Source organism: Somniosus microcephalus, chromosome 1, assembly GCF_052327205.1.
Source record: "Somniosus microcephalus isolate GS21.2 chromosome 1, FLI_Smic_1.0, whole genome shotgun sequence".
Taxonomy (NCBI): domain Eukaryota; kingdom Metazoa; phylum Chordata; class Chondrichthyes; order Squaliformes; family Somniosidae; genus Somniosus; species Somniosus microcephalus.
This window is the reverse complement of record NC_140987.1, coordinates 399,302,221-399,327,656: the sequence shown is the minus strand read 5'-3', so window position 1 is coordinate 399,327,656 and position 25,436 is coordinate 399,302,221. Positions and strand designations below refer to the sequence as shown.

Genomic DNA, 25,436 nt, shown 5'->3' with positions numbered 1-25,436 from the left:
TACTAATGTTGGTACACTGACAAATGGGGCTAGAAAGAAAAGGGGAAAAAAACAACCAGGTCAATAGTGTCCAACTGAAAGCCCCCAAACCACCCGCGCTCTCAAATCCAAGGGATGCCGACTTGAGCACATCTCGCACATAATCGACTTAGCAATCCATCACCACATTTAGCTGAACCACATCAAGCTCTACCAGACTACCACTCTACTCCGCCAAAACCACCCATCACTCTTAGGATACACCACTATTGTAACCTAGCCCTGAACCCCCACCTATCTCTAGTTTCTCTCCCCATGGCCACTGTGTGCTCAGGTATCCATGAGGCTCACTTCCTACTCCCTTGACCCCATGCCCACTAAACTGCTAGCTACCCTTCTTGGACCCATGCTAACTAACACTAATAGTTTTCTTTTTTTTTAAATTAAAAAAAGGTACAGTACCTAGGGTTGGGGGGGGGGGGGGGGAAGGGAAGGATAAAAACAAACAATCAACCCCCTCCCAAATCATGGTTTTTGCCAACTAGCACCTCATCTCAACACAAAATTGCACTTATATACCGCCTTTAATGTATAAAGGTGCATCACAGAGGTGTAATCAGACAAAATTGGACAATCTAAAAATACATTTGTTCAAGTATATTAACTTGTTGTACAAACACATTGCTGTGAACTAAAACACATTTCTATTGCAAGTACCACGCTTACTATTCAGTTTAGTGATTAATCAGTAACACCGTTATTTAAAAGTTTAATTTGAAGTACAATACACCTATTCAGAACAGTAGTGAAACCGAACACATTTAGTGTAGTTGGTACACATCAACTATGTTGCACCTTAGATAAAATTGAATGTAATTAGAACATTACCAAATGGCCAAAATATATGTAATAATAATGTGTAATGAGTAATATGATCATCGATAGAGATTCATTGATCAGTTGAAGAACTCGCTCATTATTTTCTAATCAAATAATTCTTGTCCTTTTATTTAATCTTCACAAACTCTCTATATTTTTGCCATTTTTGTGCTGTGGGTTATATCAATATTGTCAAGCTTAAAAAAAAAACACTCCAGGCAGCAAGGTAAGGCAACATGCTTTGGCAGGACCCACTTCCAATTTCCTCTCCAGTCGGCTCTCCGGAGTCTAGGCGCTGCGCAGTCCCAAAATTGTCTTCAGGTTCCTTAGCATACAGGTGTGCATGCACAGAAGGACTGATACACCTTACAAGCAATCACTCCCCTCTGAAATGGCCTAGCAAGCCGCTCAGTTGTACCAAAACCCAAAGAAAAACTACAGGTAGACTATCCTTTATCCGCACTTCCGAAAACCTCTAAAAACCGAAAGTTTTTTTGTGGAGCGTAAGTCGTGCGCACGACATGACCCGAGTGGTGCCAAACATGACAGGAGTGGTCCGGGAGCTCTGCCTTTCCCTGTGAGCAGGGCAGAGGGTCACAGAGTTCCCTCCTGGGTAGGAGATTGCAGGCCGAGCCAGGCAGTGTGAAGGAGGTACCGGGAGAGTGAACCCAACAATACAGCGGCCTGTCCAATAGCTGCAGCGGCCCGTCTGATAGTCTTTCCTTCGCCACCCCCCCACCACCTGATTTGCGGGCCAGCTTAGTGTAGGAGTCAGCCGATATCCGGCTTTCCCACAACTGGCGGCGGCAGTCGAGCCCCAGACCCCCGCTAAGTCAAGGAATTCAGATACGGAGTAGGGGGAGCCAGAAACCTCGATCTAATGGCAGAAAACAGCAGCCGTTGTGTTAGTTGTTTTTTTTTCTTCCCCTAGCATTTTTTTTAAACAGTCAGGCTGTGGAAAGAGTCTCTGTAGCTTAGCAACAGCTTCAGAGACGCTTCCAAGGCAGGGCCCGAGTGTTTACAAGCTGTTGCTAAGCAACAGTGTTTGTTGTCAGATGCGGAGATGAAAACCTTCTGAAATCCGAAAAATTCCGAAAACCGAAACACAGCTGGTCCCAAGGTTTTCGGACAAAGGATAGTCTACTTGTATAAGAATAATAAAATCGGACGGACCACCCAGCATCGACCTAGGCACTGGATTCGGACACAACAAAAGCACACTCAGCTCAGTCAACCCTGCAAAGTTCTCCTCACTATCAGCTGGGGATTTGGGAGAGCTCAGTAGCCCCACTACTGACAGAGCTGGCCGAGTCCCGAAGGACATTGCTGTCAGTCTTGGCCTACGGCAGGTGGTGAGAACACCAACACAAGGGAAAAGCCTACTTGACCTCGGCTGTACCAATCTACCAGTCACAGATGCATCTATTGGTAGGAGCGCCCATCGCACAGTCCTTGTGGAGATGAAATCCCATCTTTACACTCCATCGTGTTGTGTAGCACTACCACCACGGATAGACAGAGCTAAGCGATCCCACAACCAACGGATCAGATCAAAGCTTTGCAAGTCCTGCCACATCCAGTCGTGAATGGTGGTGGATAATTAAACAAATAACAGGAGGAGAAGGCTCCATTGAATATTCCCTTCCTCAATGATGGCGGTGTCCAGCACGCGAGTGCAAAAGACAAGGGTGAAGCGTTTGCAACCATCTTCAACCAGAAGTACAGAGTGGATGATCCATCTTGGCCTCATGTTGAGGTTCCATCAGATGCTAGTCTTCAGCCAATTTGATTTACGCCACGTGATATCAAGAAAGGCAGAGCACACTGGATACAGTAAAGGCTATGGGCCCCGACAGCATCTCGGCTGTAGTGCTGAAGACTTGTGCTCCAGAACTAGCCGCAACTCTAGCCAAGCTGTTCCAGTATAGCTACAACACGCATCTACCTGACAGTGGAAAATTGCCTAGGTAGGTCCTGTCCACAAAAAGCAGGACAAATTCAATCTCAATCAGCAGCAAAGTGATGGAAGGGGTTGTCAACAGTGCTATCAAATGGCATTTGCTCACCGATGCTCAGTTTGGGTTCTGCCAGGACCACTTGGCTTCAAACTTCATTACAGGCTTGGTCCAAACATGGAGCTGAATTCCAGAGGTGAGCCGAGAGTGACTGCCCTTCACATCAAGGCAGCATTTGACCAAGTGTGTCATCAAGGAGCCGTAGTAAAATTGAAATCGATGGGAATCAAGGGAAAAACCTCTCCACTGGCTGGAGTCATACCTAGCACAAAGGAAGATGGTTGTGGTTTTTGGAGGTCAACCATCTCAGTCCCAGGACATCGCTGCAGGAGTTCCTCAGGGCAGTGTCCTAGGCCCAACCATCGTCAGCTACTTCATCAATGACCTTCCCTCTATCACAAGGTCAGAAGTGGAGATGTTCGCTGATGATTGCAGTGTTCAGTTCCATTTGTAACTCCTCAGATAATGAAGCAGTCCATGGCCACATGCAGCAAGACCTGGACAATATTCACACTTGGGCTGGTAAGTGGCAAGTAACATTCGTGCCAAATAAGTGAGGAGAGTCTAACCATCTCCTGTTGACATTCAACAGCATTACCATCGTTGAATCCTCCACCATCAACATCCTGTGGGGTCACCATTGGCCAAAAACTTAACTGGACAGCCACATTAATAATGCAGCTACAAGAGCAGGTGAGTGGCTGGGTATTCTGCGGCGTGATATTCACCTCCTGTCCCATGCTCCCACTAATTTTTGGGGGGTTCCTGGTCCCTTTAAAAGGGGCTGCGTGGCCCATTCACAGTTTTGCGTATGTGCAAAATTCAGCATTAGAAAAGCCGGTCCTGGGCTTTGCAGGATCAGCAGAGTGCTGCACAGCCGCACTTAGAGAGAATGCTGCTCCTGACTTCCCAAAGCCTTTCCACCATCTACAAGACACAAGTCAGGAGTGCGATGGAACACTCTCCACTTACCTGGATGAGTGTTGCACCAGCAATTATTGCCCATCCCTAATTGCCCTCAAGCATGACTTGCTAGGCCATTTCAGAGGGCAGTTAAGAGTCAACCACATTGCTGTGGGACTGGTCACATATAGGCCAGACCGGGTAAGGATGGCAGATTTCCTTCCCTAAAAAGGACATTAGTGAACCAGATGTGTTTTTAAACGACAATCCGGTAGTTTCATGGTCACCATTACTGATACTAGCTTTTTATTCCAGATTTATTTAATTGAATTTAAATTCTACAGTTGCCATGGTGGGATTTGAACTCCTGTCTTCAGATCATTAGTCTTATGCTGCCGCACCCCTGTAATTAGTCACGCACACGCAGTGAAATTGACTGCAGGTTCGGGATTTGCATGCGCTAAATCCAAACTTGCGATCCGTCAAGTTCCGACTGCACATCAGCTTCGCTGCACAGTGGTTAGCACTGTTGCCTCACAGCGCCAGGGACCCGGGTTCAAATCTGGCCTCGGCGACTGTGTGTGGAGTTTGCACATTCTCCCTGTGTCTGCGTGGGTTTCCTCCGGGTGCTCCGGTTTCCTCCCACAGTCCAAAGATGTGCAGGTTAGGTTGATTTGGCTATGATAAATTGACCCTTAGTGTTAGGGGATTAAATACGTGGGGTTACGGGGATAGGGTGGGATATGTGTCGGTGCAGGCTCGATGGGCCGAAATGGCCTCTATCTGCACTGTAGATTCTGTGATTCTGTGTGAAATAAACATGCTGGCAAAAAGTTGGGCTAATTGCCCACATACTGCGCATTAATTACCCTGAAAATGTTTAAGTGTGGCGCAAACAGGTGCAGGAGCCTGTTGCACAGTGTGGGGGGGAAGGAAGGGCCATTAAACACCAGCGCAGATTTTCTGAACTGCATGGCCCATTTCTGTGCAGTAACATGACTCACTGCTGAGCATCTACCTCTTCTCCAGGATAAATACCAAGTCACACATTGGATTTCAATTTGACACAAGAGCATGAACCCACTTTTCTAAATGTGCAATTCTCCATAACTTTAGCATTAGGTCAATGTTGGAAATGGATGAATATTCACACTCAAGCAATCTGGGCCTCGTAATGACATTAGGCCACTGTACAGTGCAGCAAAAATGTATGTGATTAAATCTTACAGGTTACTTGTGAAAAAAATGTGCAAAAACCATTAGTTTAATTTGTAACAGTCCATTTCACTTAGGTGAGAGAATAAAGTGCAAACATTGTAGGCTACAATATGTCAGCATTATAAACTCACCAGATACTGGCAGCAAATAAAAGGGACCATTCAAAAAGCTGAATCACTATCTTTATTAGAACACTTGCTAAGCCAATTCCCTAATAAAAGAATCACATCTCTCCAAAACATCTAAAGTTCATCACATACAATTACTTTACAACTTGGCTTCTGCATTTCCTTGCATTGCATCATTCACTACATTTCATACAGCAAGGTCCCACAAATAGCAATGAAAAGAATGACCACTATAATAACAGAAAATGCTGGAAAAACTCAGCAGGTCCGGCAACATCCGTGGACAGAAATTTGAGTTGTTTGAGACCACTACTGTCTTCTGGTGGTGTTGGTTGAATGTTTGTCAATACAATGGAAGGACTTCCATTTTTTTTGAACAATGCCAAGGAATCCAGAGTGCATCCCATAGGGGGCCACTACTTAAAGCCTTACCCAAAGAAAGAAACCTACAACAATGCAGGATCATCCCAGCACAGCACTGGAGCATCAACCCAGATTACATGCTCAAATCCTGTAAGTATGGTTGAAATTGGACAAAAGGGATTTGAACAAGGATGTCTGGCAAGTGATGGTGCATTCAAGGAGCCAGATGGGTCAAGGGAGGACTTTTTGGGAAGTTGGCTGATAATGGCAGTTTTGAAAGGAATGTTGGCAAGTACTGGTGTCAGGAAAGGTAGCTGAGTGCAGTTAGTAAATCAGATTTAGAATGAAAATGTAATCACCAGACAGATCGGCTTTACTTTATTTACATACATGTTTAAGATAAAGGCTATTAGAATTTGAATTAAAAAATACTATGCAGACCATCAAAACTCTTGAATTGGAGCTGACCCTATTACACTAGCTGTGTAATTGCAAAAGCAAAATACTGTGGATGCTGGAAATCTGAAATAAAAACAGAAGGTGCTGGAAATACTCAGCAGGTCAGGCAGCATCTGTGGAGAGAGAAACAGAGTTAACGTTTCAGGTCGATGACCTTTTGTCAGAACTGTGTAATTACACAAAAACAATCCTACAAGTCTACCCGTGAGAGGACTGCAGTCAGGTGAGAAGGAGGCAACATTCCTACAATTAGATTGAAGGCCTATATTAGTCCACTAATGTTACCACTGGAGGTAGTTTATTTTGTAACTTGCTCAGCACAATGGTTTAATTTGCAGTAAATGCTGCAAATACTTAGGCCAGGCAGTACCTGTGGAGAGAGAAACAGAGTTAACGTTTCAGGTCTTCAGAACTGGCAAAAGTAACAGGTTTTGAGCAAGTACAGAAACATGGGGAAAAGGGGGCGGAGGGGAAGAGAACAAAACGGAAAGTCTGTGACAAACATGGGGGATTAAATGACAAAAGGGATGATAGTGTGACCAAAAGGCAGTGTTAATGGGAAAAGTAAAGAAATAAAAGATGGGTCTCGAAGAGCTGTAAATGGCAACAGCAGAATCATTACCAGCACCTGCTGTCCGAAAGAATGGGAGCAGTGGTTATAATCTGAAATTGTTGAACTCAATGGCCCAGAATTTATGGTGGAAACTTGCCTTTGAAACTGACCGGAACTTCAGGATTTAGCACATGTGCATCTAAACATGGAAATCCTAAAGTTGCAGTCAGGGTCATTCACTGCTCCGACACCATCCTCACACATGCACCAACATTCATTTAAAAGGAGAGATTAATTCAACACTAAGAACCATTGCTCCATTTTAAAGTCACAGAAACCCCACAGTGCAGATAGAGGCCATTTCGGCCCATCGAGCCTGCACCGACACATATCCCACCCGATCCCCGTAATCCCTACACCAACACATATCCCACCCTATCCCTGTAACCCCACTTATTTAATCCCCCTAACACTAAGGGTCAATTTATCATAGCCAATCAACCTAACCCGCACATCTTTGGACTGTGGGAGGAAACCGGAGCACCCGGAGAAAACCCACGCAAACACGGGGCGAACGTGCAAATTCCACACAGACAGTCGCCCGAGGCCGGATTCGAACCCGGGTCTCTGGCGCTGTGAGGCAACAGTGCTAACCACTATGCCACCGTGCTGCCCACATGGCTTCTGAATTTCTATTCAAAATAATTAGCGTTTGTATGGAGGGAACAGCACTCATTATTTAAAATATATTTTTTGAAACTAGTGTGAAGAACTTAAGTCATAAAACAGGTTTACTCTGAGCATTTCCACTGCAAACTTGCATACAATTCTTTTTTTTCGCAGGGGGAGAAAGGATAATTTTTCTGTAACTATCTAAAAATTGTCCCAATGAACAGCAATGTTTTCATTCTCTGACTAGTACTGCTACTAACCACCCCACCCCAAACTGCTTTCTGAATTTCATAAAGTATTTGTAATTTGAATACCCAACAAAAAGGTATGTGTAAATCAGTAAAAGGAACACGTGTATCAGTACAACCTGCTTCCTCCCCCACCCCCACCCCCCGCTCACGTACATACACCCACACCGTTAATAAAAAAACAAACTTGACGTAAACAAAACCGTTGAAATTTGCCCTAGATATTCTTCAAGTAAATTTGGGGAAAAAGAGAGATTTTGTTGGAGTAGGAACAGTGTCGTCTTCTTCTTGCCTAACTGAATGCTATTGATGGATCCCTGGAAATTGTGCACACTGCATACTTGGTCTGCAAATTTTGTATTCAGCGAACAGTCAAAATGATCAATTCCAAACAGGCTTTTGAGAGAGGCTGAATTCTTCAGGTTCATACTTTAAATGACAATAATAAATGTCACAAAACATTCAAAGCAAAAATTGACCATGCTAATTATTGTGAAATATATTTTCAATTTGTTTTGTTTAAGACCATGGGGGTGATTTTAATCAAACTCGCTTGATGGGAAAGGACTGGCCGTCCGTTTCACCCCACTGACTTCAATGGAAAGTATTATTGGGTAGAAGAGAGAAATAGGAGCAGGAGTAGGCCATGCGGCCCTTCAGGCCTGCTCCGCCATTCAATATGATCATGGCTGATCCTCTATCTCAATACCATATTCTTGCTCTCTCCCCATACCCCTTGATGCCTTTTGTATCTAGAAAGCTATCTATCTCCTTCTTAAATATATTCAGTGACTTGGCCTCCACAGCCTTCTGTGGTAGAGAATTCCACAGGATCACCACCCTCTGAGTGAAGAAATTTCTCCTCATCTCAGTCCTAAATGTCCTACCCCGTATCCGGAGACTGTGACCCCTCGTTCTAGATCCCCCCAGCCAGGGGAAACATCCTCCTTGCATCCAGTCTGTCTAGCCCGGTCAGAATGTTATACATTTCAATGACATCCCCTCTCATTCTTCTACACTCGAGTGAATACAGGCCTAGTCGACACAGTCTCTCCTCATAAGACAGTCCTGCCATCCCAGGACTCAGTCTGGTGAACCTTCGCTGCACTCCCTCTATGGCAAGTATATCCTTTCTTAGGTAAGGAGACCAAAGCTGCACACAGTACTCCAGCTGTGGTCTCACCAAGGCCCTGTATAACTGTAGTAAGACATCCTTGCTCCTGTACTCAAATCCTATTGCAATGAAGGCCAACATACCATTTGCCTTCCTAACTGCTTGCTGCACCTGCATGTTTGCTTTCAGTAACTGGTGTACAAGGACACCCAAGTCCCTTTGTACATCAACATTTCCCAATCTATCACCATTTAAATAACACTCTGCCCTTCTGTTTTTCCTACTGAAGTGGATAACTTCACATTTATCCGTTATACTGCACCTGTCATGTATTTGCCCATTTAATCGAACTGGTCTAAAATCACCTTGAAGCCTCTGTGCATCCTTCTCACAACTCACAATCCCACCTAGTTTCGTGTCGTCAGCAAACTTGGAAATATTACATTTGGTTCCCTCATCCAAATCGATATGGTAGGTTGTAAAGCGGGCGGCCAACCCTTTCCCATCAGTTTCCCGCTGGGTGAGTTAGGTTCAAATTAGCCTCTTCTATTTGTACATTATAAATTTCAGCTAGAGAAAAAAACTACTTTCCCCCCCCAATTATTGAGTGATTCAATTGGGTCATTAATCAACCACGACAGCAAAATATTTACATATAGTAAACATGAACACCTCAGAACAGCACTGTTAACGTTCTGTCTTTTGGGTGCGAGGCTAAAATATCGTATGGCACTATTCGGAGAATAGTTTTCCCAGCCAACATTTATCCCTCAATCATCATCAGTAAAGAAAATTTATATCACTGCTGTTTGTGGAACCTTGCTGTGTAAATTGGCCATCACATTTCCCACATAACAGTGACAATGCTTCAAAGGTATTCCATTAACTGTGAAGCGCTTTGGGACATTTGAGGTTGTGAAAGGCGCTATATAAATGCAAGTTCCTTTTTTTCTATAAAACTTGATATAGGAAGTTCCCATTATAAATGTTCACGTAAAAAGTGCACACTACAGGCAAGATTACATATTGCACAGAAATATAGGTTACATTAATGTTTGTACAGCAGGTTGAGAAAGGGCAAGCAGAAGGAGTGTCAAGATAGATTTTTAATTTAAATGTAGGCCACAGATGGAGTTGTAAGGGAGCCATAAACTGATTTTTTAAATTTTTTTTTTTAAAAAGGTTATTTTTATTTTAAGGCATTAATTTTCAGGGTTTTCATAGAATGATACAGCACAGGAGGCCATTCAACCCATCGTGCTTGCCAGCACTTTGAAAGAGCTATCCAATTAGTCCCACATTGTGCTGCAATTTTTTTCCTTTTCAAGTATTTATCCAATTCCCTTTTGAAAGTTATTATTGAATATGCTTCCACTACCCTTTGAGGCAGTGCATTCCAAATCATAACTCGCTGCGTAATTTTTTTCCCCTCATGTTGTCTCTAGTTCTTTTGCCAATCACCTTAAATCTGTGACCTCTGGTTAACGACCCTTCGGCCACGGGAAACGGTTTCTCCTTATTTACTCTAACACCCCCATCAAATCTTCCCTTAACCTTCTCGGCTCTAAAGGAGAACCACCCCAGTTTCTCCAGTCTCTCCATGCAACTGAAGTCTTTCATCCCTGGTACCATTCTAGTAAATCTTCTCTGTACCCTCCACAAGGCCTTGACATCCTTCCTAAAGTGTGGTGTCCAGAATTGGCCACAATACTCCAGCTGGGACCTAACTAGTGTTTTATAATGGTTTATCATTTAGTTTTGTTCTTTGGCCAGACGTAGAGGACCAAGGAAAAGGTGTGAAAAACAACAGCTAGTTGTTCTACATTCAAGATGCTATATAAATGCAAGTTGTTGCTTCTAACATAGGATATTTGCCATTATGAATGTTAACATAAAAGCATTATTTAAAAATTGTGACAGTATTAAGATTGATATGCATGCCATATGCAAGACATATTTATAATACTAGTGGACTTCCTATGGCATTTCTCTTGGTAGAAACGAGAGTAGGGACGTTCCATTTTGCACCACGGGTTCAAAACTATATTCTCCTCTCCCCATCATATTTGTTAACCACTATCCACCCCCCCCCCCCGCCGCATTCTTTCATTCCTAGTTGATCTCATTACTTCAACTCCAGTTCCACAAATTATCTTACTTGCACACATCTGATTGCCCTATACAGGCTGCTTGGCTCACACTCTAATCCTCCTTCCCCCAAATGTGCTTCACATCCTCCTTTAACACGTAAAAGCCCACCATCTCCCTTCCCCTCCTGACTCCTAATCCCCCTTGGGTGTTGTGCCCTTATACTAGATTTATAGCCTAATAAAGCACAAGTGGGTCACGGCTTAAAGCTCAGAACCAAATAGAGTTTGCAGTGCATCCTGGGTGTAGTGATTTCTTTGGGGGGTGGGAATGTGGAAAGAGATGGCAGTCCGACATGGGTGAAGAATCAGCAGGCTTTTGAGGCTGTGGCTATAACCAACAGGAAATCAGGCCGTGGACACGGAGACAGGGGCTCAGACTGGAAGTGTGCCGGGAATATTTTTGTACAAAAAAAGCATTCAGCTGGGACTAAGGTTGAAGATTATGGCCAGCAATTTAAGAAACTCAAAACAGAAAATACTCAGGTGGTCAGGCAGCATCTGTGGAGAGAGGAAGGCAAGGCCAATGATGACATGCCCTTAAAAAAATCTATGCACTATTTGGGAAGTTGTGTGTGTGTTAGAAACAGGAGCAGAGATCGTTGCCACATAAACTGTACAGTGTTCAGTTCAAGCAGTTGCTTCAACTGCTCAAAACTAACCAACAATACACTTGACGAACTACAATAAAGTACTTCAGTATTCTGCAACAATAATTTTCAAACTTTCCTGATGGACATCTTGTCCAAAAGACATCAGTGACACAGATCCAGTGCCATTAATGTAGAAAATATCATGGCAATAACAAACCACCAATAGTTCAGAATTAGAGGTGCACTGACAGAAATCCAGACTTCAACCTAGGATTTCACAGATCCCGGTTTCATAATTAGTGTTCTACAAAAGAAATTGAAAATGATTCTCGAGTCCACTTTCAAATTCCTCCATGGCCTTGTTTATCCCTTCTACCTCCTCCAGCTTTATGTCCCCGTGCACATCCAACACCATCAACCTACTACTTCTTCCTCACGCCACAGCAATTTACTCCTTCAACTCATTGTGCGCTTGCCCTCAATAGCTCGATACCTTCCTCTGTGCCTTCAAAAATCTATGGCCCAGATTTTGCAGTCGGCGGCGTAATTAAGGATTACGCCATCGGCATCCGAACCGAATGCGCACTTATCTGTTGGGGACCCTCCTTTGAGAACTTGCTGGTAGACACTGCGTAGCGACCCACGGATCCTGGGGCGCACCGTGTGCGGAAGCTTACCTGGGATCACGTGGGCCGGTGCTCCAATCAGGAAACAGTAGGTCTCTCATTCATCCCGTCTCTCACTCACAAGCCAAGCAAATTTTTATCGTGGGGAATTACTAATATGTAAATGCGTGCAACATTCAAGTAAAATGCAGCAGCTTTCTATCTGCAGCCAAAAATGAAAACTAGAGGCTATATGCCAGGCTACAGTGGATTCACAGAAATCACAGAAACCCCACAGTGCAGATAGAGGCCATTTCGGCCCATCGAGCCTGCACCGACACATATCCCACCCGATCCCCGTAACCCCACGTATTTAATCTCCCTAACACTAAGGGTCAATTTATCATAGCCAATCAACCTAACCCGCACATCTTTGGACTGTGGGAGGAAACCGGAGCACCCGGAGGAAACCCACGCAAACACGGGGAGAATGTGCAAACTCCACACAGACAGTCGCCCGAGGCCGGATTCGAACCCGGGTCCCTGGTGCTGTGAGGCAACAGTGCTAACCACTATGCCACCGTGCTGCCACACAGATTGTTTTTTAAAATATTTTTGGAAGAGTTTTCTACTCTGTTGGGGCTGACGGTAAGTTTGATATACTGGCTTGTAGTTTCAGCTTTTAAAATATAATAGATACTTGGATTTCCAAAAGATTATCCCCTTACGCTGTGTAAACAGGCTGCTGTGTTGTTTGCACCAGCTGTAAAATTTTCAGGCCCAATTGTTGGGCAGTTAGCCCAACTCTGCGCCAGCAATTAAGATTTCCATGTCGATGCAGAGCATCTGTCAAGTTGGGACTTGACAGATCGTAAGTTCGGGAATTAGTGCATGCGCTTAAACTTGCTGTCCATGTCAAAGGTGGCATGACTGCGTACAGCAAAATCCAGGCCCATGCTTTCACCCCCTAATTCCCTTTCTCGCACCTGCTCATTATCCTCTTGTTTTCCACTGTCCTGAAGAGTGCTCCAAGACATCTCTCTGTAAACAAGCAATATTTAAGTGCTAACAGCAGAGGATTTGTTTTTAAAAAGACTAGCTTCAGGTTATATTGTACTGTGTTTAAGTATTTGATTAAACGTAACCATTTGACAACAGCAGACCAAAATTCTCTGGGCTCCATGATTATTGTTAATTGTCATAATGACATAGGAACAGGAGTAGGCCATTTAGCCCCTCGAGCCTGCTCCGCCATTCAATGAGATCTCTGACCTAACTCCATATACCTGACTTTGCCCCATATCCCTTAATACCTTTGATTAACAAAGATCAATCCATCAGACCCAGATTAAAAATTAACAATTGACCCAGCATTAACTGCCATTTGCAGAAGAGAGTTCCAAACTTCTACCACCCTTTGCGTGCAGAGGCGTTTCCTAACTTCACTCCTGAAAGATCTGGCTCTAATTTTTAGGCTATGTCCCCTAGTCCTAGACACCCCAACTTTTTCTCTATCAGTTCCCCTTAATATCTTGAAAACTTAGATCAAATTCCTCCTTAACCTTCTAAATTCCAGGGAATACAACCCTAGTTTGGGTAATAGGATGCTCATCAAGAAGAACATGCATTTATATAGCACCTACCACTTCCTCTAGATATCCCAAATCACATTAGAACCAACAAAGTACTTTTTAGTAGTCACTGTTGTAAAGTAAGCACATGTAGCAGCCAATATGCACACAGCAACGTCCCACAAACACCAGAGATAAACGACAGGGTAATTTTTTTTTTTCGGGGTGTTGGTTGGGGGGATAAATGTTGGCCAGGACACTAGAACACAGAGCCCGTTGCTTCAACTGGCCCGGTTCTTCTTCCAACAGTGCTATCTTTTAAGTTCACCTGAACAGACAGATGGGGCCTCGGTTCAATGTTGTAACTTCAGACAGTGCAGCACTCGATCTTGTACTGAAATCTCTGGAATAGGGCTTGAAACCACAACCTTCCGACTCAGAGGCGAGAGTGCCATCATGGAGGTAAGGCTGACAATATAACTCTCAATTATATTATTTGAATTATTCCACACAAATTGAATTCACGATACAGGGGTCAAGCATTATGCAGCAAACTTTCTGGGCGTAGCCACTATAATAACTTAATACACAGCGTTGCTAAGGTTACACCACTTACAACAGTTAAATTGTTTGAGAGATTACAAATCTACTGAGAGGTGGGGAAGTCTACATTAAAACTGCGAAAGATTACATTTGCCACAAAAGTGTCACTGGGAAGTGAAAAATACGATCATCTAGGGCAAGAATTCCAAGAGTAAAATTATTAAAGCAGGCCCTTTCACGCTTCTAGTTATTTCTCTCAAACTCTAAGACGGTGGCAACACGCGCCTTGCCGCCAGGGCGTGGCCTGCTGGGAATTGTAGTTTTTCGAAGACGAGTCACCCGACCGACAACAGAAAGTAACGCGGCGGAAAGAACTACAAATCCCGGCGTGTCTTGCGACCACCAGCACGCCCGCGCCTTCACCGCAAGGCCGCAACAGCCAAACAACCGCGCTCCCTGGATTCAAGCACCGAAAATTAACGGGTCGTTTCGGGCACGATTAAAATTATAGTCCCCACCCGGGCAGTGACTGCGGCCTCTTCCCTCACAAGCACTCACCATGTCTCCTGATTGCTAAATTTCTTCGTGACTACTTTGCCGAGCTCGAGCCCCAGCCGATCGGCGATCTTCTGTGATAAATCCTGGTGAGAGCTGCCGCTGAAAATCTTGATATTAGGCATACTTCTAATTTTTCTTATAAAAATAACTTACAATAAATTAAAACGGGGTAATTTTTTTTTAGATTGTAACTACAAATTGGTGGGTCTCTGGTTTTATTAAAAACCTGACCCTACACCACCATCTTTGGAGAGAGGGTACGCAGCGCGCGTGATTCGTTCATCATGGCGACACTGCCACCGTTAGTGGACTGCTGATTCGTCCTTGCGTCTGTCAATCACGCGTCGTTGTGTTCCGGATTGGTCGGTAGAGCTGTGCAATTCATGGCACTGTCCATAGCTACACTCTTTAAGGTGGTGGGGGAGGAGACGACGAGTCTTAAGTTGCATCCAAGGTGATACATCTGGCAATGAGAACTTGAAAGAAAGACTTGCATTTATAAAGCGCTTTTCACGACCGCCGGACGTCCCAAAGTGCTTTGCAACCAACCCACGACTGTGTGGCTGTTAATGGTTCCAACACCATCATCAAGTTTGCAGATGACACCACAGTAGTAGGCCAGATCACCAACAACGATGAGTCAGCCTACAGGGAGGAGGTCCAGCATCTCGTGAAGTGGTGCGCCGACAACAACCTGGCCCTTAACACCAAGAAAACAAAGGAAATAACCGTGGACTTCAGGAAGTCCAAAGGCGGAAGTCACACCCCCATCCACATCAATGGGGCGGAGGTGGAAAGGGTGGCCAGCTTTAAGTTCCTCGGAGTCCACATCGCGGAAGACCTCTCCTGGTCCCTCAACACCTCCTCTCTGGTGAAGAAGGCCCAGCAGCGCCTATATTTCTTGAGGAGGCTGAAGGGATGTAATCTGTCAACCCCGATCCTCTCTAACTTCTACCGCTGCACTATAGAGAGCATCCTGACAAACTGTATCACGGTATGGTACGGCAGCTGTAGCTCCCATGACCGGAAAGCCCTGCAGCGGGTAGTCAAAACTGCCCAACGCATTACCGGCACCCGGCTACCGACCATAGAACATATATATCAGAAACGCTGCCTACGGAGGGCACGGTCCATCATCAAAGACCCCACCCACCCCAGCCACAGTCTGTTCGCCCTCCTACCATCTGGAAGACGCTACAGATGCATTCGCACCCGTACGACCAGATTTAGGAACAGCTTCTTTCCCAGGGCTGTCAGCCTACTGAACTCCACAAATAAACACTAAAGCCTGCACATCTGCCGATGCACTTTTATTATGGTCATATTTATGCTAATATATATGTACAAATGTATGTTGAAATGTTTGTGTCCTAATCCAAATTGTACACTCTCGGGAGCCGCAAGCCTACATTTCGTTGTACTGCACTTGTGCACTAACAATGACAATAAAAGTTGATTTGATTTGATTTGATGAAGTACTTTTTTAAGTGTAGTCACTGTTGTGATGTAGGAAACGCTACAGACAATTTGTGCACAGCAAGCTCCTACAAATAGCAATGTGATAATGACAAGATAATATGTTTTAGTGATGTTGATTGAGGGATAAATATTGGTTAGGACGCCGGGTATAACTGCCCTGCTCCTAGAAACATAGAAGATAGGAGCAGGAGTAAGCCATTCGGCCCCTCGAGCCTACTCCGTCATTCAGTGAGCTCATGGCTGATCATCCAAATTCAGTACCCGGTCCCTGCTTTCTACCCATACCCCTTGATCCCTTTAGCCTTGAGAAATATATCCAACTCCTTCTTGAATATATTTAATGAATTGGCCTCTACTGCCTTCTGTGGTAGAGAATTCCACAGGTGCACCACTCTCTGGGTGAAGAAATTCCTCCTCATTTCTGTCCTAAATGGCCTACCCCTTATCCTTAGACTGTGACCCCTGGTTCTGGACTCCCCCGCCATCAGGAACACCCTTCCTGCATCTAGTCTGTGTAGTCCTGTTAGAATTTTATAAGTTTCAATGAGATCCCCTCTCATTCTTCTAAACTCCAGCGAGTATAAGCCCAATCGACCCAATCTCTCCTCATACGTCATTCCTGCCATCTCAGGTATCAGTCTGGTGAATCTTCGCTGAACTCCCTCCATGGCAAGAACATCCTTCCTCAGATAAGGCGACCAAAACTGCACACAATACTCAAGGTGTGGTCTCACCAAGGCCCTGTACAACTGCAGCAAGACATCCTTGTTCCTGTACTCAAACCCTCTCGCTACGAAGGCCAACATACCATTTGCTTTCTTAACCGCCTGCTGCACCTGCATGCTTACCTTCAGCGACTGGTGCACAAGGACACCCAGGTCTCGTTGCACTTCCCCTTCTCCCAATCTATTGCCGTTCAGATAATAATCTGCCTTTCTGTTTTTGCCACCAAAGTGGATAACCTCGCATTTATCCACATTATACTGCATCTGCCATGCATCTGCCCAATCACCCAACCTGTCCAAATCATACTGGAGTTTCTCGGCATCCTCCTCACAGCACACACGCCCTCCCAGCTTTGTGTCATCTGCAAACTTGGAGATATTACATCTAGTTCCCTCATCTAGATCATTAATATATATTGTGAATAGCTGGGGTCCTAGCACCGATCCCTGCGGTACCCCACTAGTCACTGCCTGCCACTCGGAAAAAGACCCGTTTATTCCAACTCTTTGCTTCCTGTCTGCCAACCAGTTCTCTATCCAAGTCAGTATCTTGCCCCCAACCCCATGTGCCTTAACTTTACACGCTAATCTCTTATGCGGGACCTTATCGAAAGCCTTCTGAAAGTCCAAATACACCACATCCACTGGTTCTCCCTTATCTATTCTACCAGTTACATCCTCAAAAAATTCCAGTAGATTAGTCAAGCACGATTTACCTTTTCTAAATCCATGTTGACTTTGTCCGATCTTGTCACTGTTTTCCAAGTGCTCTGCTATTACATCTTTTATAATGGACTCTAGCATTTCCCCCACTACCGATGTCAGGCTTACCGGACTATAATTCCCCGTTTTCTCTCTACCACCTTTTTTGAATAGTGGGGTAACATTAGCTACCCTCCAATCCATGGGAACTGTTCCAGAGTCTATAGAATTTTGGAAGATGACCAGCAATGCATCTACTATTTCTAGGGCCACTTCCTTAAGTACCCTAGCATGTAGGTTATCAGGCCCTGGGGATTTATCGGCCTTCAATCCCGTCAATTTCCCTAACACCATTTCCCTACAAATACTGATTTTATTCAGTTCCTCCCTCTCATTAGACCCTATGTTCCCCGACATTTCTCTGGGAGGTTATTTGTGTCCTCCTTTGTGAAGACAGAACCAAAGTATGTATTTAATTGGTCTGCCATTTCTTTGTTCCTGATGCGCTATCAATTACTCATAAAAGACTGAGAGTTAGAAGGGTAACTAAAGGCTTTTATTAACAACAGAATGGAGGTCTGCCTCGAGTGGTCGACTGGTCCAGGATACAAAGGGCTGGGGAGCAGTCACCTTTATACTAGGACCTGTGGGAGGAGTCAGCCGAGGCATGTCCAGGCATGTACACAGTGGAATACAAACAGGACAAACAGGAATACAAACAGTGGTTTACCACATTCACCCCTTGTTTAAAATTGAGTCCGGCGGGGTGAAGTGTATTAAAAGTTAGTGTATTGGAGTCTCTCCGGAGGTCTTGTCTGCCGCTGTGATCGGCGTGGCGACGGCAGGGGTAGTGAAGCTTCCGGCGTCGAGTCCAGCGTAGGCTGTGGCACAGGCGTGTCGTCCTCGTAGATGTCGAGCGGGTCGCGGGGCCCAGGCCTGCCGTCTGCTGGGGCTGGATATCGGATCGTGGGGGGGGGGTGGTAGTGGGTAGTGGGTTACTGTGGTCCCCGAGGGTGCAAGGTCTCTTATGGAGACTGTGTCCTCCCGCCCGTCCGGGTATGCGATGTAAGCATACTGGGGGTTGGCGTGGAGGAGGTCGACCCTCTCGACCAGGGGGTCCGTTTTATGGGTCCTCACGTGTCTTCTCAGTAGGACCGGCCCTGGGGACGTCAGCCATGGCGGTAGCGATGTCCCTGATGTGGACTTCCTTGGGAAGACAAACATTTTCTCATGAGGGGTGGCGTTAGTGGCAGTGCAGAGCAGTGACCGAATAGAGTGGAGCGCATCGGGGAGCACATCCTGCCAGCGGGAGGTTGGAAGGCCCCTAGACTTTAAGGCTAGCAGGACGGCCTTCCAAACTGTCGCATTTTCTCTTTCCACCTGTCCGTTCCCCCGGGGGTTGTAACTGGTGGTCCTGCTTGTGGCAATACCCCTAGTTAGCAGGTACTGACGGAGTTCGTCGCTCATAAACGATGAGCCCCGGTCGCTATGGATATAGCTGGGGAAGCCGAACAGGGTGAAGAGGTTGTTCAGACATTTAATGACCGTGGCACTGGTCATGTCCGGGCAGGGGAAGGCGAACGGGAAACGGGAGTACTCATCAATAATATTGAGGAAGTACACATTGCGGTCGGAGGAGGGGAGAGGCCCTTTAAAATCAACGCTCAGGCGCTCGAAGGGGCGAGTGGCTTTTATCAGGTGGGCCCTGTCTGGTCTATAAAAGTGTGGTTTGCACTCAGCGCAGACTTGGCAGTTCCTGGTCATGGTCCTGACCTCCTCAATAGAGTAAGGCAGGTTGCGGGCCTTGATGAGGTGGAAGAACCTGGTGACCCCCGGGTGGCAGAGGTCATTGTGGAGGACCCGTAGTCTATCGATCTGCGCGCTGGCGCAGGTGCCACGCGATAGCGCATCCGGGGGTTCATTTAGCTTCCCGGGCCGGTACAAGATCTCGTAGTTGTAGGTGGAAAGTTCGATTCTCCACCTCAAGATCTTGTCATTTTTGATTTTGCCCCTCTGCTTGTTGTTAAACATAAAAGCAACTGAACGCTGGTCAGTGAGCAGGGTAAATCGTTTTCCGGCCAGGTAGTGCCTCCAATGACGCACAGCCTCCACAATCGCCTGGGCCTCCTTCTCAACAGCGGAGTGTCTGGTCTCCGGGCCTTGGAGGGTTCGTGAAAAGAAGGCCACGGGTCTCCCCGCCTGATTGAGGGTAGCGGCCAGGGCAAAGTCGGACGCGTCGCTTTCCACCTGGAAGGGGATGGATTCGTCCACTGCGTGCATGGTGGCTTTGGCAATGTCCTCCTTGATACGGTGGAAGGCTAAGCAGGCCTCTGCCGTCAAGGGAAAAGAGGTGGACTTGATCAGCGGACGGGCCTTGTCCGCATAGTAGGGGACCCACTGGGCGTAATAGGAGAAAAACCCTAGGCACCTCTTCAGGGCCTTGAGGCAGTGGGGCAGTGGAAGTTCCATAAGGGGACGCATCCGGTCGGGGTCGGGGCCGATGACTCCGTGTTCCACAACACAGCCAAGGATGGCGAGGCGGTTTGTGCGGAATATGCACTTCTCCTTGTTATATGTCAGGTTTAGGAGTTGGGCGGTGCGGAGGAATTTTTCGAGGTTTGCGTCATGGTCCTGCAAGTCACGGCCGCAGATGGTCACATTGTCCAGATATGGGAAAGTGGCCTGCAACGCATTTTGATCTACCATCCGGTCCATCTCCCTTTGGAAGATGGAGACCCCGTTGGTGACGCCAAAGGGAACCCTAAGGAAGTGATAGAGGCGGCCGTTTGCCTCAAAGGCAGTGTACTGGTGGTCCTCAGGGCGGATGGGGAGCTGGTGGTACGCTGATTTCAGGTCAATGGTCGAGAAGACGCGGTACTGCGCGATCTGGTTGACCATATCAGCTATACGGGGGAGTGGGTAGGCGTCCAGCAGGGTGTAGCGATTTATTGTCTGGCTGTAGTCGATGACCAGGCGCTGCTTCTCGCTGGTCTTAACGACCACAACCTGGGCTCGCCAGGGGCTGGTGCTGCCCTCAATAATCCCTTCTTTCAGGAGCCGCTCCACTTCGGTTTTAATGAAAACCCTGTCCCCGGCACTGTATCGCCTGCTCTTTGTGGCGATGGGCTTACAGTCGGGGGTGAGGTTAGCAAACAGTGGGGGGGGGGGTGACTCTGAGTGTGGAGAGGTTGCACCTGGTGCGCGGCGGGCAATTTGGAAGCTGCTGGCTGCGGACTGTGAGTGGGGGTAGGGGTCCACCGTACGCCATCGTAACACTTTTAAGGTGGCACTGAAAATCTAACCCCAGCAGGACGGCAGCGCAGAGGTCAGGCAGGACCAGAAGTTTAAAATGATCGTACACGGTCCCGTCCACTACGAGTGTCACCACGCAGTAGCCGCCGATGTCCGCCGACTGGGACTCGGAGGCCATAGAAATCCGCTGTTGCGCAGGCAGGACTGGGAGAGAGCAACGCCGCACCGTGTCGGGGTGGATGAAGCTCTCCGTGCTCCCAGAGTCAAAAAGGCAGATTGTATCGTGACCATTTACCTTAATGTCCATTGTGGAACTGGCCAGTTGGTGCGGTCTCGCTTGGTCCAGTGTAACGGATGCCAGCGTAGGGGTCGGTGTGTCGCTGCGGGTATCAGATGAGGCGGTGTCGGGGGCCTGCTGCGTCCCGGCTGTCGTCCAAGATGGCGGCGTCCATGATCCCCATGTGGCTGGAGGCGTCCAAAATGGCTGCTGTACCGGTGATTCGCACACGGCCGGGGAGGTCCAAAATGGCGGCCCGCATGGCCCACACGCGGCGCTGCTGGGGTTCGGGGTGGCTTTGGCCCTGCAGATGCTAGCGTAGTGTCCCTTCTTCCCGCAGCCCGAGCAGATCGCGTTTTTCGCCGGGCAGCGCGCTCTGGGGTGTTTTGCCTGGCCACAGAAGTAGCATTTCTGGCCTTGGGGCACTGCTGTCTGGCCTTGGGACACTGCTGCGGTAGTTGGGCCGTTGTTGGGGTGTGGCTGGGGTGGCACGGCGCTATGAGGCGGTCCTACCGTGTCCCAGGCTGTCATTCCCCGCGGCGTCCACGGTGCAGAGGAGTAGGCATCCATGCCCTGGTAGGCTGCATCCAACGATAGTGCGAGTTCAGAGGCCTTGTTGAGGTCGAGGTTACTCTGCTCCAACAGTCGCTGTCGCGTGTAATTGGATCTGTGGCCCGCTACAAAAGCGTCCCGGATAAGTTCCTCTGTGTACACGGCGGCCTTTACATCCTTACAACCACAGGCCCGGCCAAGCACAGACAGTGCCTGAAGGTATTCCACGGTCGATTCCCCAGGTTGTTGTTTACGACTCCCCAGGAGGTGCCTGGCGTACACTTCGTTCACTGGGCGCGTGTACTGGTCCTTGAGGAGCTTGATAGCATCCGCGTACGAGGTCACGTCTTGGATGACCGAGTACACTCGGTGGTTCACTTTGGAGGTCAGGACATCCAGTTTGTCCTCGTCCGATTTGATTGCTTCGGAGGCGGTCAGGAATTTTTCGAAACACTTAAGCCAGTGAGTAAACTTGGTGGATGAGTCCGCCTCCCGATGATCTAAGTCCAGGCATGCTGGTGTGAGGATCTTCTCCATTATAAAAATGTTGTTAATAAAATTGATGCGCTATCAATTACTCATAAAAGACTGAGAGTTAGAAGAGTAACTAAAGGCTTTTATTAACAATAGAATGGAGGTCTGCCTCGAGTGGTCGACTGGTCCAGGATACAAAGGGCTGGGGAGCAGTCACCTTTATACTAGGACCTGTGGGAGGAGTCAGCCGAGGCATGTCCAGGCATGTACACAGTGGAATACAAACAGGACAAACAGGAATACAAACAGTGGTTTACCACAGTTCCCTATTATAAATTCCCCTGATTATGACTGCAAGGGACCTACGCTTGACTTCACCAATCTTTTTCTCTTGACAGTCAGTTTTTATGTTCCCTGCAAGCTTACTCTCATACTCTATTTTCCCCCTCTTAATTAATCCCTTGGTCCTCGTTTGCTGAATCCTAAACTGCTCCCAATCCTCAGGTTTACTGCTTTTTCTGGCCAATTTATATGTCCTCTCCTTGGATCTTATGCTATCCCTAATTTCCCTTGTTAGCCACGGTTGAGTCACCTTTTTTGTTTTATTTTTATGCCAAACATGGATGAACAAATTCTGTAGTTCATCCATGCGATCTTTAAATGTTTGCCATTGCCTATCCACCGTCCACCCTTTGAGTAACATTCCCCAATTAATCCTACCCAACTCACGCCTCATACCATCGTAGTTTCCTTTATTTAAATTCAGGACCCTAGTCAGGAGAAATGTCGGGGAACATAGGGTCTAATGAGAGGGAGGAACTGAATAAAATCAGTATTTGTAGGGAAGTGGTGTTAGGGAAATTGACAGGATTGAAGGCCGATAAATTCCCAGGGCCTGATAACCTACATCCTAGGGTACTTAAGGAAGTGGCCCTAGAAATAGTAGATGCATTGCTGGTCATCTTCCAAAATTCTATAGACTCTGGAACAGTTTCCATGGATTGGAGGGTAGCTAATGTTACCCCACTATTCAAAAAAGGGGGTAGAGAGAAAACGGGGAATTATAGACCGGTAAGCCTGACATCGGTAGTGGGGGAAATTCAGGACCAGGAGAGCACTGAGGCGGCAGTTAAAAGGAGGAGCGAGGCGAGGCCCAACCAGATCAGACCAGGAGAGCACCAAGGCGGCAGTTAAAAGGAGGAGCGAGGCGAGGCCCGACCAGATCGGACCAGGAGAGCACCGAGGCGGCAGTTAAAAGGAGGAGCGAGGTGAGGCCCGACCAGATCGGACCAGGAGAGCACCGAGGCCGGGTATAAAAGGAGGAGAGAGGCGAGGCCCGACCAGATCGGACCAGGAGAGCACCGAGGCCGGGTATAAAAGGAGCAGCGAGGTGAGGCCCGACCAGATCGGACCAGGAGAGCACCGGGGCCGGGTATAAAAGGAGGAGAGAGGCCCGACCAGATCGGACCAGGAGAGCACCGAGGCCGGGTATAAAAGGAGGAGAGGGGCCCGACCAGATCGGACCAGGAGAGCACCGAGGCCGGGTATAAAAGGAGGAGAGAGGCGAGGCCCGACCAGATCGGACCAGGAGAGCACCGAGGCTGGGTATAAAAGGAGGAGCGAGGCGAGGCCCGACCAGATCGGACCAGGAGAGCACCGAGGCCGGGTATAAAAGGAGGAGCGAGGCGAGGCCCGACCAGATCGGACCAGGAGAGCACCGAGGCCGGGTATAAAAGGAGGAGAGAGGCCCGACCAGATCAGACCAGGAGAGCACCGAGGCCGGGTATAAAAGGAGCGAGGCGAGGCCCGACCAGATCAGACCAGGAGAGCACCGAGGCCGGGTATAAAAGGAGGAGCGAGGCGAGACCCGACCAGATCGGACCAGGAGAGCACCGAGGCCGGGTATAAAAGGAGGAGCGAGGCGAGACCCGACCAGATCGGACCAGGAGAGCACCGAGGCCGGGTATAAAAGGAGGAGCGAGGCGAGGCCCGACCAGATCGGACCAGGAGAGCACCGAGGCCGGGTATAAAAGGAGGAGCGAGGCGAGGCTTACTAACTCAGCAGCTGGGAGAGAGGTAAAAAGTAATCAGAGTGTGGCGTCATGAGGGAGCAGGTAAGTGATTGGTTGGTGAGTATTTCTCTTTTTTAAACTTCAACTCTGTGGTTTATAGTTGCTAAGGTCTTTTCTGGTGTAGCGGGGACTGTTGGTAAACCATACAAGCGCCTTAGAGTTTATCTTTAATTGGTGATAGTGAATTAATTTAAATTAATTAAAGGGTAAGTCATGTCAGGACAGCCCAGCCCCGTGTTATGCTCCTCTTGCTCTATGTGGGAATTCAGGGACACTGCCAGTGTCCCAGATGACCACGTGTGCCAGAAATGCATCCAGCTGCGGCTACTAGCAGACCGCATTGTGGCGCTGGAGCTGCAGATGGATGGGCTTTGGAGCATTCACGATGCTGAGAGGGTCGTGGATAACACGTTTGACGAGGTGGTCACACCGCAGGTAAGGGCTGCACAGGCAGAAGGGAAATGGGTGACCATCAGGCAGAGCAGTAGAGGCAGGCAGGTAGTGCAGGGGACCCCTGTGGCCATCCCCCTCTCAAACAGGTATACCGATTTGGATACTGTTGACGGGGATGACTTACCAGAGGAAGGCAGCAGCAGCCAACTTCCCGGCACCAGGGGTGCTTCTGCTGCTCAGGAAGGGAGGAAAAAGAGTGGGAGAGCAATAGTGGTAGGGGATTCTATCGTAAGGGGAACAGATAGGCGTTTCTGTGGCCGTATACGTGACTCCAGGATGGTTTGTTGCCTCCCTGGTGCCAGGGTCAAGGATGTCACTGAACGGCTGCAGGGCATTCTGAAGGGGGAGGGTGAACAGTCAGAGGTCGTGGTTCACATTGGGACCAATGACCTGGGTAGGAAGAGGGATGAGGTCCTGCAGCAAGAATTTAGGGAGCTAGGTAGCAGATTAAGGAGCAGGACCTCAAAGGTTGTAATCTCTGGATTACTCCCGGTGCCACGTGCTAGTGAGTATAGGAATAGGAGGATAGAGCAGATGAATGCGTGGCTAATGAGTTGGTGCAGGAGGGAGGGCTTTAGTTTCCTGGATCACTGGGCCTGTTTCTGGGGATGGTGGGACTTGTACAAGTCGAGCGGGTTGCACCTGAACCAGAGCGGGACAAATATCCTTGCGGGGAGGTTTGCTAGCACTGTTCGGGGGGGTTTAAACTAAAATGGCAGGGGGTTGGGAACCTGAGCAGGGAGACAAAGGAAAGGGAAGCAGGGATAAAAGCAAAAGATAGGAAGGAGAAAAACAAAAGTGGCAGTCAGAGAAATCAACGGTTTAAATCAAACGTGGCCACAGTAAATAATAATTCTAATAGGTCTAAGAGCGTTAAAAAAACAAGCCTGAAGGCTTTGTGT

At 47.5% G+C, this 25,436-nt stretch overlaps 1 protein-coding gene and 1 long non-coding RNA gene across 2 annotated transcripts in view; one reads left to right on the top strand and one right to left on the bottom strand.

Moving 5' to 3' along the window:
- Positions 1 to 14,848, bottom strand: part of prps1b (phosphoribosyl pyrophosphate synthetase 1B) — a 45,329-nt gene extending 30,481 nt beyond the window's left edge. Inside the window, exon 1 of the mRNA XM_085997873.1 lies at positions 14,549 to 14,848. Within this exon, the coding sequence (XP_085853999.1) occupies positions 14,549 to 14,670 (122 nt within the window). The 5' untranslated portion in view covers positions 14,671 to 14,848. The remainder of the gene's footprint in view (positions 1 to 14,548) is intronic.
- Positions 13,675 to 25,436, top strand: part of LOC147125134 (uncharacterized) — a 53,040-nt gene continuing 41,278 nt past the window's right edge. Inside the window, exon 1 of the long non-coding RNA XR_015079616.1 lies at positions 13,675 to 13,909. This is a non-coding gene — a long non-coding RNA (uncharacterized LOC147125134). The remainder of the gene's footprint in view (positions 13,910 to 25,436) is intronic.